The sequence below is a fragment of the Ciconia boyciana genome, chromosome 10 (genome assembly GCF_034638445.1).
Source record: "Ciconia boyciana chromosome 10, ASM3463844v1, whole genome shotgun sequence".
In the NCBI taxonomy this organism is placed as follows: Eukaryota; Metazoa; Chordata; class Aves; order Ciconiiformes; family Ciconiidae; genus Ciconia; species Ciconia boyciana.
In genome coordinates, this window is record NC_132943.1 from 18844506 (window position 1) to 18860415 (window position 15910).

Here is a 15910-nt window from a genome sequence, read left to right on the forward strand (position 1 = left end):
CCCCCTTCCTCCCCTCGCACCCCCAGGAACGGGGCAGTGCGGTGGGGGCCGGGGGGGAGGCTGATACACCGGTGGGGTCTGGGGGTGCCTGGGGATCCACAGGCATCATCGTCGTCCGCTCGGGGGGTCCGCAGCCCAGCGGTGCGGGCAGGTGAGGGGTAGTGGGCGGGGGCTGGCGGCCGTCCCCCCCGCAGCAGCATCCCGCAGCTGCCCGGCAGCAGGAGGGGCGGGTGATGTCAGCAGGATACAAATAGCGGCGGCGTGGGTCCCCTCCCGACGCCTCGTTGAGCTGCCGGCCGCTCGCCAGCCCCGCTGCCTGCTCCCTGCTCCGGCCTCGCCGCCCCACGCCGCCACCATGAGCCAGTCCTACTCCTCCAGCCAGCGGGTCTCTTCCTACCGCCGCACCTTCGGCGGCGCGTCCCCGGTCTTCTCCCGCGCCTCCTTCGGGGGCAAGGGCAGCAGCGGCAGCTCCGTCACCTCCCGCGTCTACCAGGTGTCCCGCACCTCGGCCGTCCCCAGCCTGTCCAGCTTCCGCACCACCCGCGTGACGCCCCTGCGCTCCTACCAAAGCGCCTACCAAGGTGCGGGCGAGCTGCTGGACTTCAGCCTGGCTGATGCCATGAACCAGGAGTTCCTCCAGACCCGCACTAATGAGAAGGTGGAGCTGCAGGAGCTCAACGACCGTTTCGCCAACTACATCGAGAAGGTACGCTTCTTGGAGCAGCAGAATGCCCTCATGGTGGCCGAGGTGAACCGCCTGCGGGGCAAGGAGCCCACCCGCGTGGCCGAGATGTATGAGGAGGAGCTGCGGGAGCTCCGGCGCCAGGTGGACCTGCTCACCAGCCAGCGGGCTCGTGTCGAAGTCGAGCGTGACAACCTGCTTGATGACCTGCAGAAGCTCAAGCAGAGGTGAGGAGGGGCCCTGGCGTGTCCCTGTGGGCATCCATCTCCATCCCCAGGCAGCCCTGCCTAGGGTGCTCACTGCCATCCTCGTGCTCCATGCTCGGAGCGCGTTGTGGCCCTGCTCCTCTGCCCCCCTCACCTCGTCCCCTGGGGCGGAAGAGCACCCCGGCCATGCCTCTTGCTGACTGCACCTGCCTGCAGGGCACTTTGCAGGGTGCCAGGTCCTGGCACGGTGGCTGTGAGTTTTGGGAGGGAGAAGGGCACCCGTGACCCGCTACACCAGTGCTGGGTGGTCCCCAACCCACAGCGTGGGGCAGGTGGGGGGGGAGCTGGCCCAGCGGTGTGGGGCAGGGCGAGGGAGGTGCCCACAGCCTGGGCATCTCCGCAGGGCACTCTGGACGGCTGCTGCTAGCCCCCGCCAGGCGCCCAGGCAGCACCCAGCAGGCAGGACGGCGCCGGCAGCAGTGGTGTCCCCTGCGCCCTCCCTTGCAGCGGGGCCAAGGCCAGGCTGCGGTGCCACGGGAGCCCCAGAGCTGGGGGATCCTGCCCCCCCGGGGTCCCCATCCCTGCTCACACCGGAGAGGGCTGGCTGGTGCACTGAGCCCTGTGGGATGGACAAACGGATAGAGCCAGCCAGCAGGCGGAAGCAGGGCGGGGGGGGAGGATGACTGGGAGGGGGGTGCTTTGCCAGCTCCGGAGGCGAAGGAAGGAGGGGAGAAGCGGACGCACTTCCGCAGGCCAGGGATGCTCCAGGCCTGCCGTGGGTGTCCACGGTGCCCTGGGATCAGCGGGGACCCCCCAAGGATGCCCCCAAGGATGCCGTGAGCCTGGATGGTGGTGGGGCCGGGGCTGGGGCCGGGGGGAATAGCCACAGGGGCGGCCGGGCTGAGTGACCCCCCAGGGACTGACCAGCGTGGGGGCACCTGGCAGCAGGGGCGGATGCTTGGTGGGAGCTGCTTGTTCTGATGCTGGTCTGTACCTTCCCTCCTGGCCTCTGTGCCCTGGGGATGCCAAGTCCCCATCTCCTGGGGGTGACACAGCCTGCTGCCTCCCCCTTGCAGCCCCAGCCTCTGCCCCAATGGCGGGCGCTGGGGTGCTGGTGGGGCAGAGCCCCTGATGCTGGGAGGGTGCGTGTGGCGGCATGGAGGACCCCTGAATGTCAGGGGAGGAGCAGGGCGCAGAACAAACAGGTGTCAGGTTCCTGTCACCCTGTGTGCCAGCACTGCCCGGGCACCTCTGTCCCCTCCCCACCGCCTTCCCCCTGACCAGCAGCCTGCGGCACTGCCCCCTCCCCTGGCACAGCCTGGCTCCTCAGCCCTGACCTTGGGCTCACACCGCAGCGGTCCCCCCTCCATACCCCTGTCCCACAGCATCGCCGAGACCCGCCTGTCCTCCTGCTGTCCCCAGGACAGCTCAGCCGGTGGCCATCCCTTGGGCTCCCCGTGCCGGGCCCTGCACCCCGTCCCCCCGGCTGCTGGCCACTCTCCCCTATAAGGGCCGGGGCAGCGCGCGTGGCACCGAGCTGACCTCATGCCTTTGTGCTCTCTCTGGCGTTGACTATAATAGGGAATGGGAGGAAGAGCCCCTGGCCCCCCGCCAGCCCTCCCACTGCCCGCCGGGAATGCAGGACAATCCGCCATCTTTCCATCGGGCCACACTGGGCTCAGGGACGGCGAGGGGGGACATCGCCGCCGGGGGACAGGGCTCCCTCCGGGTGCCCCTGACCTCCCCTCTCTGCCCCCAGGCTGCAAGAGGAGATCCAGCTGAAGGAGGAGGCTGAGAACAACCTGGCTGCTTTCAGAGCCGTGAGTACCCGTCCCTCCCATGCGGCGTGGGACCCCCGTCTCCCCTCACACCCCCGTCTGCCCCTGGCAGCCTGGCTCCAGCACCAGGGCATGGCCCCGGGCACAGCTTTGCACCCTCTAGCCCCGACGTGGTCCCTGCACTCCCCCCACGCCCCCAGGGGTGTTCACCCCCCTGCTACCCCTCACTCTGTGTTCCCCCAGGACGTGGATGCGGCCACGCTGGCACGCATTGACCTGGAAAGACGCATCGAGTCCCTGCAGGAGGAGATCGCCTTCCTCAAGAAGGTGCACGAAGAGGTAGGTCGGGGGTGGCCCCGTTTCCCGCAGGCACCCGTGGGACCAGGGGACAGAGTGGGTGCCCTGAGGCATCACCTTGTCCCTCCAGGAAATTCGGGAGCTGCAGGCTCAGCTGCAGGAGCAGCATATCCAGGTGGAGATGGACATCTCCAAGCCCGACCTGACGGCTGCACTGCGGGACATCCGCGCCCAGTACGAGAGCATTGCTGCCAAGAACATCGCCGAGGCTGAGGAGTGGTACAAGTCCAAGGTGCGGCAGGCAGCGGGCTCCGGGCTGGCCCTGGCACGGCGGGTCCTGGCCATCCCGGTGGCCATGCCCGCTGACCCTGGCCTCTCCCCAGGTGTCTGACCTGACGCAGGCGGCCAACAAGAACAACGATGCGCTGCGGCAGGCAAAACAGGAGATGCTGGAGTACCGGCACCAGATCCAGTCCTACACCTGCGAGATCGATGCCCTCAAGGGCACGGTGAGCCATGGGCAGCACTGGGGAGACCTCCAGCTTCCCTGCAAGGACCCTCTGCTCCAGGGCTGCTCGAGGACCTCTGGGACATCTCTGGGGTGGGGAGCTCTTCCCAGCTCTCCGAGTTGCTGCCATGGTGCAACTCGCCCCCAGATTTGAGCTGCACCTCCCCCAGCAGCAGTCTGGGCCTCTGCGAGGTGTTTTGGCAGAGCCCCAGGGTCAAGGCACAGATTGCAAAAGGTGCCCCAGCCTGGGCGGCTCCAGGCAGGCGGGCGCAGGGCTTGGGGTGTCTGGTTGCAGGCTGGGAAGGTGGTTGCAAACAAACAGGGCACAACAGTCCTGCTCCGGCACGCTCACAGGCACAGGAGCCAGCCAGCAGCCACCAGTTTGGCAGTGCCAGCCCCGGCCAGCCGTCCGGTGCTCCTCCACCTCTCTGCGCCCTCCTGCTGGGATGGGATGGCTTTGCTGGGGGGCCTGGGCAGCCAGGCAGAGGGTGCTGGGGTTGCCCAGCACCTGCCCAGCTTGCTCCCGCCATACCCTGCTGCCCAGCACTGGGCAGTCGGAAGGTGACGGCCACCCATCACAGTCCTGCGTCAGCTGGACCCAGCCCAGGGCTCACCATGGCTCTCCCAGGTCCCTGGCTCTCCCCGAGGACTGCCCCAGCACCCCCAGCTCCCACCCCAGGTGCCCCCTGGCCCCTCCGGGTCTCCCGCCTTGCTGAACCCTCACTGCCCCCCCAGAACGACTCACTGGTGCGCCAGATGCGGGAGATGGAGGAGCGCTTCGCGGGGGAGGCCAGTGGGTACCAGGACACCATCGCCCGGCTGGAGGAGGAGATCCGGCACCTGAAGGATGAGATGGCCCGGCACCTGCGCGAGTACCAGGACCTGCTCAACGTCAAGATGGCCCTGGACGTGGAAATCGCCACGTACCGCAAGCTGCTGGAGGGCGAGGAGAACCGGTGAGCAGTGGGGGGGCAGGACAAGGTGGGGGGACCAGCAGGGTCAGCTGTTTTTTGGGGCTCCCACCCCGTGAGCAGCCACTCGAGGGCTGGGGCTGGCTGGTGCTGAGCTCTCCCCTCTGTGTCCCCGCAGGATCAGCATCCCCATGCACCAGACCTTCGCCTCCGCACTCAATTTCCGAGGTGAGCATCGCCCCGTGAGGAGGGGGACCTGGGACGAGTCCCTGCGGGTGCCCAGTGGGGGGACAAATCTCCCTGCCGGGGGGCTGCAGCCAGGCTGGCAGATTGGGGACCCATGGGTGCCACGCTGAGCCCCTGGTGTGGGAGCACTCGGGTGTTGCCATGATCTGAGGGGGGGTTAAGCCAGGGCTCCTGAAGCCCTCCAGCGGCCCCAGCCCCACTGCTGTGCCCCCCTGCCACACGTCCCCAACGGTCCCATCCCCTGTGTCCTCCTGCCTGCAGAGACCAGCCCAGAGCAGCGTGGCTCCGAGGTGCACACCAAAAAGACCGTGATGATCAAAACCATCGAAACCCGCGATGGGGAGGTGAGGGCAGGGTGGCACCGGGGGGTGGGGGGAAGGCAGGGGGGGCCGAGCACGATGCCTGTCCCCGCGTCGGGCTCCGTTGCTGGCACAGCCCGGTGTCTCACGGTGCCTCTCTCCCGGCAGGTGGTGAGCGAGGCGACCCAGCAGCAGCATGAAGTGCTGTAGAGGAGGCTGCTCCGGCACCCACTGGCACCTTCTCTCCCTGCCTCCGTCCCGCCGCCAAGCCCCCCTCCTGCCCCGCACCTCGCCCCCCGGCGCTCCCCCGGCACTGCCCGAGGGGTCCCCCCCGCCCAGCCGCCTCCGGGCCCCCCGCACCCCCCAGGCTCTCTCCTTCGGCTTCGAAAGGCTCGCTCTGCTTTCGCAGCTTCGCAGCAGCAACGCCAGCGTCAGGATCAGGCCCGGGCCGGGGGGCGGCAGGAGGGAGGGAGGGAGGGAGGGGACAGGCAGGAGGGGCTGGGGGGAGCAGGTGGTGGCCTGGGCCAGCTCCCTGGAGAGCCGGACGGTCCCAGCAGCGGGTTCTGGATCCCCCCGCAGACCCCTCCCCGCGCCAGCCCCGGGCTCGGGGTTCATCCTGCAGGAGCGGGGACCCGTCCCCCCGCACCAGCACCGCCGGCCTCCCCGCAGTCGGCACTTGTCTGGGTGCATGGTGGCGATGCCGGGCTTGGGGAGAAGCAGGGTCTGGGCTGAGCCCCCCGTTCTCCGCCCGGCTCGGAGCCAGGGTGCTCCCGACCTGCGCCCCTCCCCGCCCCGGCCCGGGGGGCTGGGGCCCTGCGCTCCCCCCGGCCCGAGAGGCAGCCCCGTGGGGCAGAGGAGGGCAGCGCCCGCTCCCCCATCGTGGGGACCCCCAGCAGCAGGAGGCTGCGCGGGGCCAGGCTCATAGCCGAGAGGGTACCCGTAGGTGGACACAGGACAGAGGAGGAGTGAGTGAGTGGGAGAGAGGGGGGAGAGAAGGAGAGGAGCCAGAGAGAGGCCCGGGGGCCAGGGCAGGCGCCCCCACCCCTCGCCCCACTGCACCCCCACCCCGCTGCATCTACGTGACTCTTCAGGCGGCTGAAATAAACAGCGGAGCATCACCCCTTCCTCCCGGCGCATCTCTGGGGCAGGAATGGGGTGGGGTGGCGGGGAGGTGGCAACCGGCGGGCGGGCATCGCATGGGCCCCCAGGGCTGGGGTGGATGGGGGGCCAGCATCGTCCCGAGCCATCTCTTCCCTAGGCTGCCGGTTCCCCCAAAACGTGTGCGCCCCTCACGCTGAAGGTGCCCCAGAGCATTTTGCTGCCTGTGGTGGTGGGTTTCCCAGTTGCCCTGGGTGAGGGAACCGTGCTGGGACTGGGGACAGTGGCAGCCGAGCCCTGAGCAGGTTTGGAGGGGTCTGGGTGACATTCCCTGTCCCCCCCATACATCCAGGGCCTCACACCATGGCCCGGTGGCTCTCAGCCCTTCAGCCATCCCCTTTCTGCCCTCACCCGGGCCAGCCCTGCCCCAGACCCACACCTGCCCAGCACCTCTCCAAGCCCCCCCCGTTGACAACGACCTGCAAGCAGAGTGCCCCTCAGCCCAAATCTACCTCCTCCCCGGCACCCTGTGGGCATCAGCCCCACTGTCCATGTCTGCCCCCACCCCAGGCTCAACCTCCAGCCTCAACCTGCCCCCTACACCCTCTCCCCCCAACACATGTGCCCCCCTCCCCATGGTTGGGCTGTGGGGATCTTGGCTTCAGCTCCTTTGCCCCAGCGATGGGGGATGCAGCTGGGGAAGCCAGGGCTGAGCATCCCACAGGGGAGAGAGATTCGGGGTTGCTCTGCCCTGGGAGGCGTCAGAGGGTCGGCATCCCCTGCCAGGCAGCAGAGCCCTGGGAGGGCAGTGGGCTTGGCAGGCCGTGGCGTTTTAGGGACAAGGCAGGTGCTGCTGCCAGCAGTGGGGACGGGGCTGTGGGGTCCCTGATGGAGAGGCCAGCATGGTGAGCCACAGTTTTGGCTACGGGGCTGTCCAGGGCCCGGGGGGGGGGGGGTGTAGGATCTCAAGGGCTGTCTCCAGCAGGTGGCCCTGTGACATCGAGGACGGTCCCCAGGGCTGCCCTGGGGAGGGACGGCACCTTCCCCCCTGCCCGGCCCAGGCTGGCCGGGCCAGGGCTGTGTCCCTGGGGCTGGGGGGGACAGGCAGGGGACAGAGCAGCCCTTTGCCTGCAGGGCAGTGCAGGCAGGGGAGAGCCCCCCAAGCCTCTTGTGGGCTTCTCCAGCCCCCAGAGACCCTGGGGCTTGCTCAGCTGCTCTGCAGCTGGGTTGTGGGTCTAGCAGGGCATCCCGCTCCGGTGTGCCCCGGCCACCCAAGCCGGGGGGATCCTGGGATCTTCTCGCTGGTGATGCTCCACTGATGCCAGCGCCCTCGGGCCAAAGCCGGCAGGGCTGGCCTGCAGCTGGGAAGCAGCGTGCCGTGTCGCTTGCATCCTGCTCACCCAGATTTACAGCCCCTGGCGAGGGCGGCCAGGGCCAGGTGCCGAGACGTGTGCCATCGCGCCAGGAGCCGGGGAAGCCCTGCCTTGCCCGGGGGTGGCGAGGCAGCACACAGCACAGGCAGCCCCTGATCGCTCGCTGCCTGGAGCGCAGCATATGGGAGCTCTCATGGGGCACCCCAAACCCGAACAGCGGGGTGCTCCTGCTCCAAGCAGGGCTTGAATGGGGGCTGGCCAGGACCCACACTGCCCAGGGCACCGAGGCAGGGGCTCGGTGAGAGAAATGGGGTTTCGCTGTGTTTGCCGCCTCCCAGCAGGGTGGATTTGGGGTGAGCAGGGATGCAGGGATCCCTCCCTCCACGGCCTGCTGGGGATGGGACAAAGGGGCCCTACGGGGCTGGCTCCTGCCCGGGGTCTCGCGTTGCAGGAAGCATGACGGTGTCCTTTCCCTCCACATGCCACCAGGGTCTCTCTGTCCCGATCTGGTGACACCGCCGGAGAAGGGGAAGAGGGGGAGGAAGGCTGGGTCCCCCCCCGAGCCTCACTGCTAATATGGAAAGGCGCTGGCCCCTTTCTATCTTTGCAAGCGGAGCTGGGCTGCAGGGCCGGGGCGGCGGGCGCGGAGAGGGGGAGCCCAGCCAAGGAATGTGACATATCAGAGGCAGCTGCCACTTCGGGAGAGGGGGCAGAGGGAGCGCAGCTCGCTGGGGGCCGCGCGGGACGGGACGGGAGAGGGGGGGGACGCCACGGCCCCAGCTCCGGGACGGCTCAGCGAGCGGCCGGCACCCACAGGACTCGCACCCAGGCCGGCAGAGGAGCAGGTGCCGAGGCGCTGGGCAGGCTTGGGGTCGCAGCAGAGCATGGGGTGTGGGTGCCGCACTGCACCGAGCGCTTGCTGAGCGGCGGCTCGGCGAGCAGCAACCTGAGCCCCCGCCTAAAAATAGCCCCTTGCTTGCCCACGGCGCGGTGACCTTCGGGGCTGCAGCCGGCGGGGGGGAGGCACCGAACCGGACGGCACCTGGACCGGGGGGCCGCCTCTGCCCCGGCGCTCCTGGCAGGCACCCAGCACCCCCAGGCTGCAGGCAGGGGGAGAAGAGGGGCACAGCGCTGCCGGCTCGGGGCGGGCGGGGGTCGCGGGCGTGGGCGGTGGAGCTGCAGACCATGCACCGAGCGCAGGGACGTGGTGGCACGAGTAGGGCCGGTGGGGAGCCCCGGGCGGCCCCGCCGAGCCCCGGCATCCCCCCAAAGCGCGCCAAGGTCACGGCGGAGCCGGGGGCACCCGAGGAGGGCCCGGCTCGCCCGGTGGCTCCGTTTTTTGCACGGAAGCTGAAGAACGCGGCGATCGGCACCGGCTGCGACATCCGGCTGCGAGTGGTGGCGGTGGGCAACCCCCAGCCCAGCCTCCGCTGGTACCGAAACGAGGAGCTGCTGGCCTCACACGGGGAGGAGTACGGCACCCTCTGGATCCGGGACAGCAAGAAGGAGGATGCCGGCGTGTACACCTGCATCGCCGAGAACGAGCGGGGAGAGGCCATGACCAGCGCTGTGCTGGCCATCATTGACATGGAAGGTAAGGGCGGTGTGGCCGCTGGCACGGCTGTGCTGGCACAGCTGTGGGCATGGGTTTGCCGAGGGTGGCAGAGGTGCTTTGCAGGCTCCCGCCGCAGTGCATGCCCGGGGCCAGCCAGGGCTGGGCTTTGCTGTGCCCGCTCTGCTGCAGGCTGGGGTGCCCGGTGCCGGCAGCACCAGGGTGGCTCTCTGGCCTGGAGTGAGCATGTGGCTGCAGCACCCACTGCCAGGCCAGGCAGGGTGCCAGGGCCAGGCACGGAGGTGTCGGGAGCATGTGATGCCAAGCCTGCTCGGAGCAGGAGGAGAGAGAGAGAAAGAGATGTGGCTCGGGTGCACGGCACCGGTGGTGCCACCCTCCGCAGCCGCTGACATGGTCCCCGGTACCCCCCGGTGCCCCTGCACCAGCCACCCCCGTGCACCAGCTGCCCGTGGGCACAGCTGCTTGCGGCATCACCGTCACCGCTGTCCCGGGCGCTGGGGCCGCGCTGGGAGAACTGGGACCCTCCGGGCGTGGGCCCGGGGGGAGGAGCCTAACACTGCAGGAGGTGGGGCTGTCAAGTGGGTGGAGCCTATGCCCTGCAGTGGGCGGGGCCTGATGGTTAATTAGCAGGGGTGGAGCCAGCTTTTGCTGGGCCCCTGGAGCCCTATGGCAGCCCCTCTGCCCATCACCCCTGGGTGCAGCAGCCGGGCGTGCTCCTCTGGCGCGCAGGGAGTGTGTGGGGGCTGCTGTGGGCCCCTGCGTGGGTAGGCCTCATCCTGCACAGGGGCCAGGCAGCTTTGGGTCTCAGCCCCCTCTGCCCCAGGACGGATGCCACCTCCCTGGGGCATTGCAGACCTGGGTGTTGGGGAGCGCGTGGCGCTGGCTGGTGGCACTGCTCTGAGACATGAGCTGTGCCGTCTGCGTGGGGATAGCGAGGGCAGGGAGCGAGGGAGGCAGTGCCGAGCCTTAAGGCTCTGGGGAAGGAGCTGCGCCAGGGGCTTTGCGCGCTGGAGATGCTGCAGCTTGAGGGGCGGACTGCATGGCAGTGGGGGGACAGAAGGAGCCTTCACAGTGCTGAAAGGGAGCAATGGAGGAAGAGGAGGAGTTGCTCTGTGTGAGCTGAGAGGCTGGCGGAGCCGTGTTTGGAGGATGGAGGAAGGCGTACGTGCTGCTCACGGGCCTGGTTGCGGGTCAGGGGGAGCAGAAAAGTGTGCAGGAGGGGTTGTGCCCTGCAGTGGGTCTGCACGGTGTCACTGTGCATCGCATCTTTGGGGACCATGGCACTGTGCAGTCAGATGCATGGCACTGCGTGCGCAGAGAGACCGGGAGATATGCACTGCCCCACGGGGCGGGAGCGGCCTGTCCCGGGGGGCCGAGAGGGTTGTCACCCTGTTCTCACACTCCAGCGTGCAGCTGCACCTCTCCATGGCACCGCCGGCCCGGGCCCCCCTGCCTCTGCCCAGTGGCACAGCACCGCCTGATTTCCCCAGGTGCCCGTTCCCGTTGTGCTGACGCACTCGTCCCTGCTCCCGATTCCCAGCTGCTGGCCCTCGCCGCTGCCTTTCTGGAGCAGCTGAGGGAGGGACAGAGCAGCCAGGATTGCCTAACACGTGGGGTGAATGTCACCCTGCCCCGGGAGCTCCTCCCGGTGGGTGCTTAGCTGTGGGTGCATGGCCATGGAGCAAAGAGCCGCCCAAAAAGCTGGTCACGGGGCAGAGATGCCTCAGGAGCCACCCAGCCTCCGGGGCACCGGGCTGGGTGAGGAGCATGGCAGCCCCTGGTGTGGCTTTGCCCCTGCCCTGCGGCAGAACGGTCTCCACGGTGTGCCGTGGCAGTGCTCAGGGAGCACCATGTCCTGCCAGGTGCTGGTGTGGAGGTGATGGGATGTGGTGGGGGGTCCAGCCCTATCGCCTGGCCCCATTGCAGGGCACTGGCACTCAGCGTGTTGTTCCCCTGAGGCCATTTTCTCCATGCCAGTAGCCGAGCGGTGAGACGGGTCATCATGTGAAATGGAGGAGCCATGCCACCGCTCTGCACCCGCCTGCCCTGACACCCTGCCAGGATGTGTGCCATGGCTCACTGGCCTCTGGCATGGAGGCCCCGGCTGCTCAGGGGCTCCCCACGCTCCCCACCAAGACCCAGCTCTCCAGGGACCATGGAAGTTCCCCTGGTGGCTGCGCCATCCCTGTGCCGGGCAGGGACACCCCATCCTTGTTTCCTGGGGGTCCTGTGAGCTGAATCGTCAGCCAGTTACAGGGCAAAGGGGATGTGTGCAAGGTCCTGGGCAGGATGAGGTCTTTCCCTGGGCTCAGGGTCCTGGCCCCCCGTGTCTGGAGGTATTGGGGTACCCTTGCTCCATTTGCTTCTGCTGGGTCATGGTCTCTGGTGGGCACAGAGCCCGGTCCTCCACCTTCTCTCCCTGGCATGCGGGCCAGGCTGCAGCTCTCCGTGGGGCCAGCATTGGCTCTCCCCAAGGTGGCTCAGGACAATGCTGGTGGGATGGGGGGGCTCTGTGCTGCCCAGCTCCGCGCTCGGCCCCGGCAGCTCCTCCTGCACCAGCTCAGCATTCCCCCTTGCTCGCACAAGCCTGATTTAGCTCCTCTAATCCCTTGCCCTGAATCTGTCGCTCCACCCCACTAATGATTTTCTCCTGCTCTTCTCCCAGGTCCCCCGAGTGCGTCAGTGCCCAGTGTGGGGAGCAGGGAGCGCACGCGTGGGGCTGGCTGGGCAGCCGGGTGCAGGGCCTCCCCGGGGCACACCATCCCCGCCGTGTCACACCGCTCTGCCCCTCTCCTGCTGCAGGTTGTCCCTCGTGCCCCAGCTCCACGGGCACAGGTGGGGTGCGTTGGCCCTTCTCACACCAGCACCAGGCTGGTCCAGGGGCTTCCCAGGTCCATCCAGGGACCCTCCAGACCCTTCCAGCCAGCGCTGGTCCCCACCATGGCTCCATTGCCCCCAGGCTCGCTAAAGCCTGTATCACCTCTCAACTGCATCTCCTGAATTTTTTCCCTGTAAACCAGATTAAATCACCTCTTAAGAACCTGAGCTAATCTCTTTTTAGAGCCCAGCCCTCCCTCACCATGCCAGTGCTGCCTGATCCTTCCTGCCAGGGCTGCCTCTTGTTTCAAGGTTGGATGTGTCTGTCTTGGGCTCCCAGCACAGGGTCTTGCTCCACTTGCCTCCACCTGCACTCAGCAATCAAACCGCCTTGGAACCTTTCCTCTGCCCAGGGAACAGCCTGCACCCGCCTGGATTTGGGGGCAGGGACGGGGGCAGGAGTTCCTGTGAGTGGTGGCCCCACACTGCCCCTTCCCGTCCGGCCCAGAGTTACGGTGGGGCAGCGTGGGCACGCTTTTGCGGCTGGCGGTGCGCGGTGATGTCAATGGCACCCCGGTGGGGACGGCTGTGCTGACAGTGTCTCTGGTGGCTCAGCACCTCTGCCCATTTATCTCGGTGCCTAATTTTAGTCCCTTACTTTGCAGCGCCATGCTCATGTTTAATGCCAACTGCCCCTTCCCTCCGGAGCCCCTGCTCAGGGACCGAACGGGACCTAAAGCCTCCCTTTGCCTTCTCCTCCCGCCCGTGGGAGTCTCTGGGGCTGCCTCACTTTCCCCTTGCTGTCCCTGGCTGTCCCCCCAGCCCCAGGGCACAGCAGCATCTCGGAGAAGCCCGGGATGCAGCAAGGCTCCAGCCCAGGCTGCCGTGCCCCGCCGTGGGGTGGGCACCATGCCCGGCTGTGCCAGCGCAGGAGCTGCCTCTGCAGAGCTGCTTGGCCAGTGCCACCCCGGGTGCTGGTCTCAGCTGGCGCAGGGACAGGTCCGCGGGGCTGGGCAGTGCAGGGGGGACGGGGCTGGACCTGGCCCTTAGGATGCCCGCAGCCAGCAGTGCCGGCGGGTGGACTGGCTGTGCAGCCGCCGGTCCCCGAGCACAGCCACGCGCCCTGGGGCTGTGCCCGTTCCCTGGCCCCAGGGGTGGCACTGGCGCCAGCCCACGTGCAGCTGCTTGAGACCCGGGCTCCCAGCTCTGTCCCCAGCCACCTGGGCAGGGGGCTGGCGCGGTGACCACGCGTGCCGGATCCCTGTCCCGGGGCGCTGTGGGCCAGGAGGGCTGCTCCCCGGTGAGCGGAGCGGTGGGTGCAGCTGTCCAGTCAGTCACCTCCACCCCTGCCCTCTTGCCTGCTGCCGGGGGGTTATTTTTGTTGAGGAATGTGCCGTCCCCTCAGATTCTGGCGGGCTGCAGGGCTTGTGTTACAGGCGAGAGGCTGAGACCGGGGCCTGCGGGCGGGTAAATATAGCACCGCCGCTCGGGGCTGCATGATGGGGCGACAGCCTTTTCCTCCTCCCGGGGCTGCCCAGTGCTCCCCCTGCCTCTCCAGCCTCCCGGCACCAGGTTGCTGGCTTGCGCCCTGGCACAGTGGCACTGGGAAGGGACTAGCTGCTTCTACCCTGCTGCCTGCACTCCTGCCTGCTCCCCCCGCCCTCTGCACGCAGGCCCTCAGCCCCAGGCAGGGGGGATGCCGGGAGCGGGGCTGGCAGGGCAGGGATGAAATGCTTCCTGCCATCCCGTTCCGTGCCCAGGCACCCGGAGCCAAGGTCACGTTGCTGTCCCGTGTCCCTGCGTCCTCCACCTGCAGCAGGCACCGTGTGCTCGAACATCTTTCTAGTGGCGGCAAGGGAAGGCAATGCTGGGGAGGGCACCTGGGGTGTCCCTACCCCTCGGGAGAGGGGTCACAGCAGAATATTTCTCTTTCCTCAGGGCTAGAAAGCTGCTGCGGTGCTGCCCTGCCTCGTGACGAGGGCCACTCCGCTGCATTTATTTCCCCCTGGGGACAGGGCTGGGGACGGTCCCTACCTCCCTAGGCTCCCAGCACATCCCCACCTCCCGCAGACCATCCCCAGCAGCTCCGGGAGGCGCAAACACATGAAAGATTCATGCCCAGACCTCCTCCTACACAAGACGGCTGCACGCACCCGCCGCCATCAATTATTCAAGCACCGAGGCAAGGGGGCTGATGGCCAGGGCCGGGCAGCTGGTGCCCAGCCAGTGCTGCGGTGCAGGGGCAGGATCCGTGCAGAGCTGCTGGGGAGGCCCAGCAAGGCGTGGGGAGCCGCGGCTCTCAGCAGTGTAATTAATGCTGCATTTTGAGCAAGTGTTTGCTATCTGCTTTGCTCGGGGTCGGTGTGTGTCCAGCAGGGAAAGCTGGAGCTGGGTGGCAATGGCCCCACCTGCTCCGGCTCTGCCCTTTGCCCATGCCACAGCGGCGCTGGCCCCTGTCCCCTGCCCCGTGTCCCTGTCCTGCAGAGGAGCAGGGCAGTGCCAGGGCTGCCCCCGGGCTAGGGCAGGGCAGAGGGGCCGCCCTGGGTGCAGGCTGCCGTCACCTCCCACCGGACACCTTCTGCAGGGACTCCGGCTTTGCCCTTGCAGGGGGTTTTGCAGATGTTGCTGCCTCTGGAAAGGACTTTTGGGCCCCACCGCAGATGCAGCCCCTCGGAGGTGAGCCAGCCGCTCCGAGGGGTGCAGCATCCCTGGGGCAGCCCAGAGCCACTCCTGGGGCTTTTGCTGAGGAACGGCCAAGCAGCAGAGCCACAGTCGCAGGGAAGGGCTGTGTGCCCGGCCAGCCAGGAGCCGTGGCCGATGGGGCAGCAGACGTGGCAGTCGGAGGATACCCAAATGACTGCGTTTTGGCTGGGCACAGGTGGTCCCTCCCTGGGGCCAGCCCTGGGGCTGTCCCTGCAGGTGCTGTGGTGGCAGCACCCTTGCCCTGGTACCACTGTGTGCCAAGCCCAAGCCTCGGTGCTCCTTCCTGGAATCCCTGACCAGGCTTTTATCCCACTTGAGTGTGAAAAAAAAGCACAGGCTGTGCAGGTCTGCAGCAGGACCACAGGCATGCACAGCCTGGGTGAGAGCACCTGGGAGGGAGACCCTGGGTGCAGGGACCCTGGCAGACGTGAGCCCCACAGCCCACCCCTTTACCCAGCCCTGGCTCAGGGGTACCCGTCTCTGTCCCCACCCAGGGCTGGGGGGCTCAGCAGAGTCTTCTGGCTCCAAGAGGAGATTCCCTTAGTGCAAGCTCTGGCATTCATGGGACTCGCCTGACGTGCAGGGTCTCCACGGAAACCCCGCAGCATCACTCGAATTGTGGGGCTGTCAGAAATGTTGTATAAACAGCTCCTTTTGTACTGGGTAATTTGCAAGTTATTATGGAGCCATGAAAAGCCTCACGTTGGGAGTCATGGGCTGGGAGGGGAAGCAGAGAAAAGCTGCCGGAGCTGCCAAGCGTCATGGGGAGCGAGATGCCTGTGTGCAGCCCCGCGTGGGGCAGCCAGCTCCCCAGGGGACAGGTGAGCAGCATGGGGACAAGCGCTGGGTGGGGAGGCCTCCAGCAGTGTCCCCACAGATGCTCTGCAGTGGGAGGGGGCAGCGTGGACAGCTGGTGGGGCTGGGACCTTGGCAGCCTCTCCAGGAGCCCAGAAAGGGAACTGATGGGTGCTGCGGGGCTCAACGGCTTGGTGAGCTGGTGATGCAGGGCACCGAGAGCTGTGGGGGGCACGGCAGGCAGGAAAGGCCCCACTGAGGCTGTGGGGCTGGGACTGTCCCTCCGGCTTATTTGCAGCATCACTCGGAGAAGAGGGACAGGCCGGCAGGGCTGGGGATGCTCGGCTGGGGAAGGCATGCCAGGGTTGTGCCAGCACCCCGGGAGCACTAAGAGGTCTTAATGGCCCTGACCAGCCTCACCGGGGATCTCCACCCGCAGCTTCTGCCCACACCCCGGGAGCCCCATCGCAGCTCAGTCCTGGGCATCCAGTCCTGCCCTGAGCTGTGCTGTGGATCCTCACCCCAGCACGAGGGGAGGTCTCGTGTGTGTCATGCAACATGGACAGGGACAACGGCCTGCCTCCTCCGGTCAAGCTTGCGTCCCCACCAGCCACAAAGCAGTGA

At 67.8% G+C, this 15910-nt stretch overlaps 1 protein-coding gene across 1 annotated transcript; it reads left to right on the forward strand.

Annotated features, from left to right (window-relative positions):
* Nucleotides 1–305: 305 nt before the first annotated feature.
* On the forward strand, nt 306–5409 carry DES (desmin). Its single transcript, XM_072874355.1, has 9 exons — nt 306–909; nt 2648–2708; nt 2910–3005; nt 3094–3255; nt 3347–3472; nt 4207–4427; nt 4561–4610; nt 4890–4972; nt 5096–5409. The coding sequence occupies exons 1-9, from the start codon at nt 356–358 to the stop codon at nt 5135–5137; spliced, it is 1395 nt and encodes a 464-aa protein (XP_072730456.1). The 5' UTR covers nt 306–355; the 3' UTR covers nt 5138–5409.
* The last annotated feature ends 10501 nt before the right edge of the window (nt 5410–15910 follow it).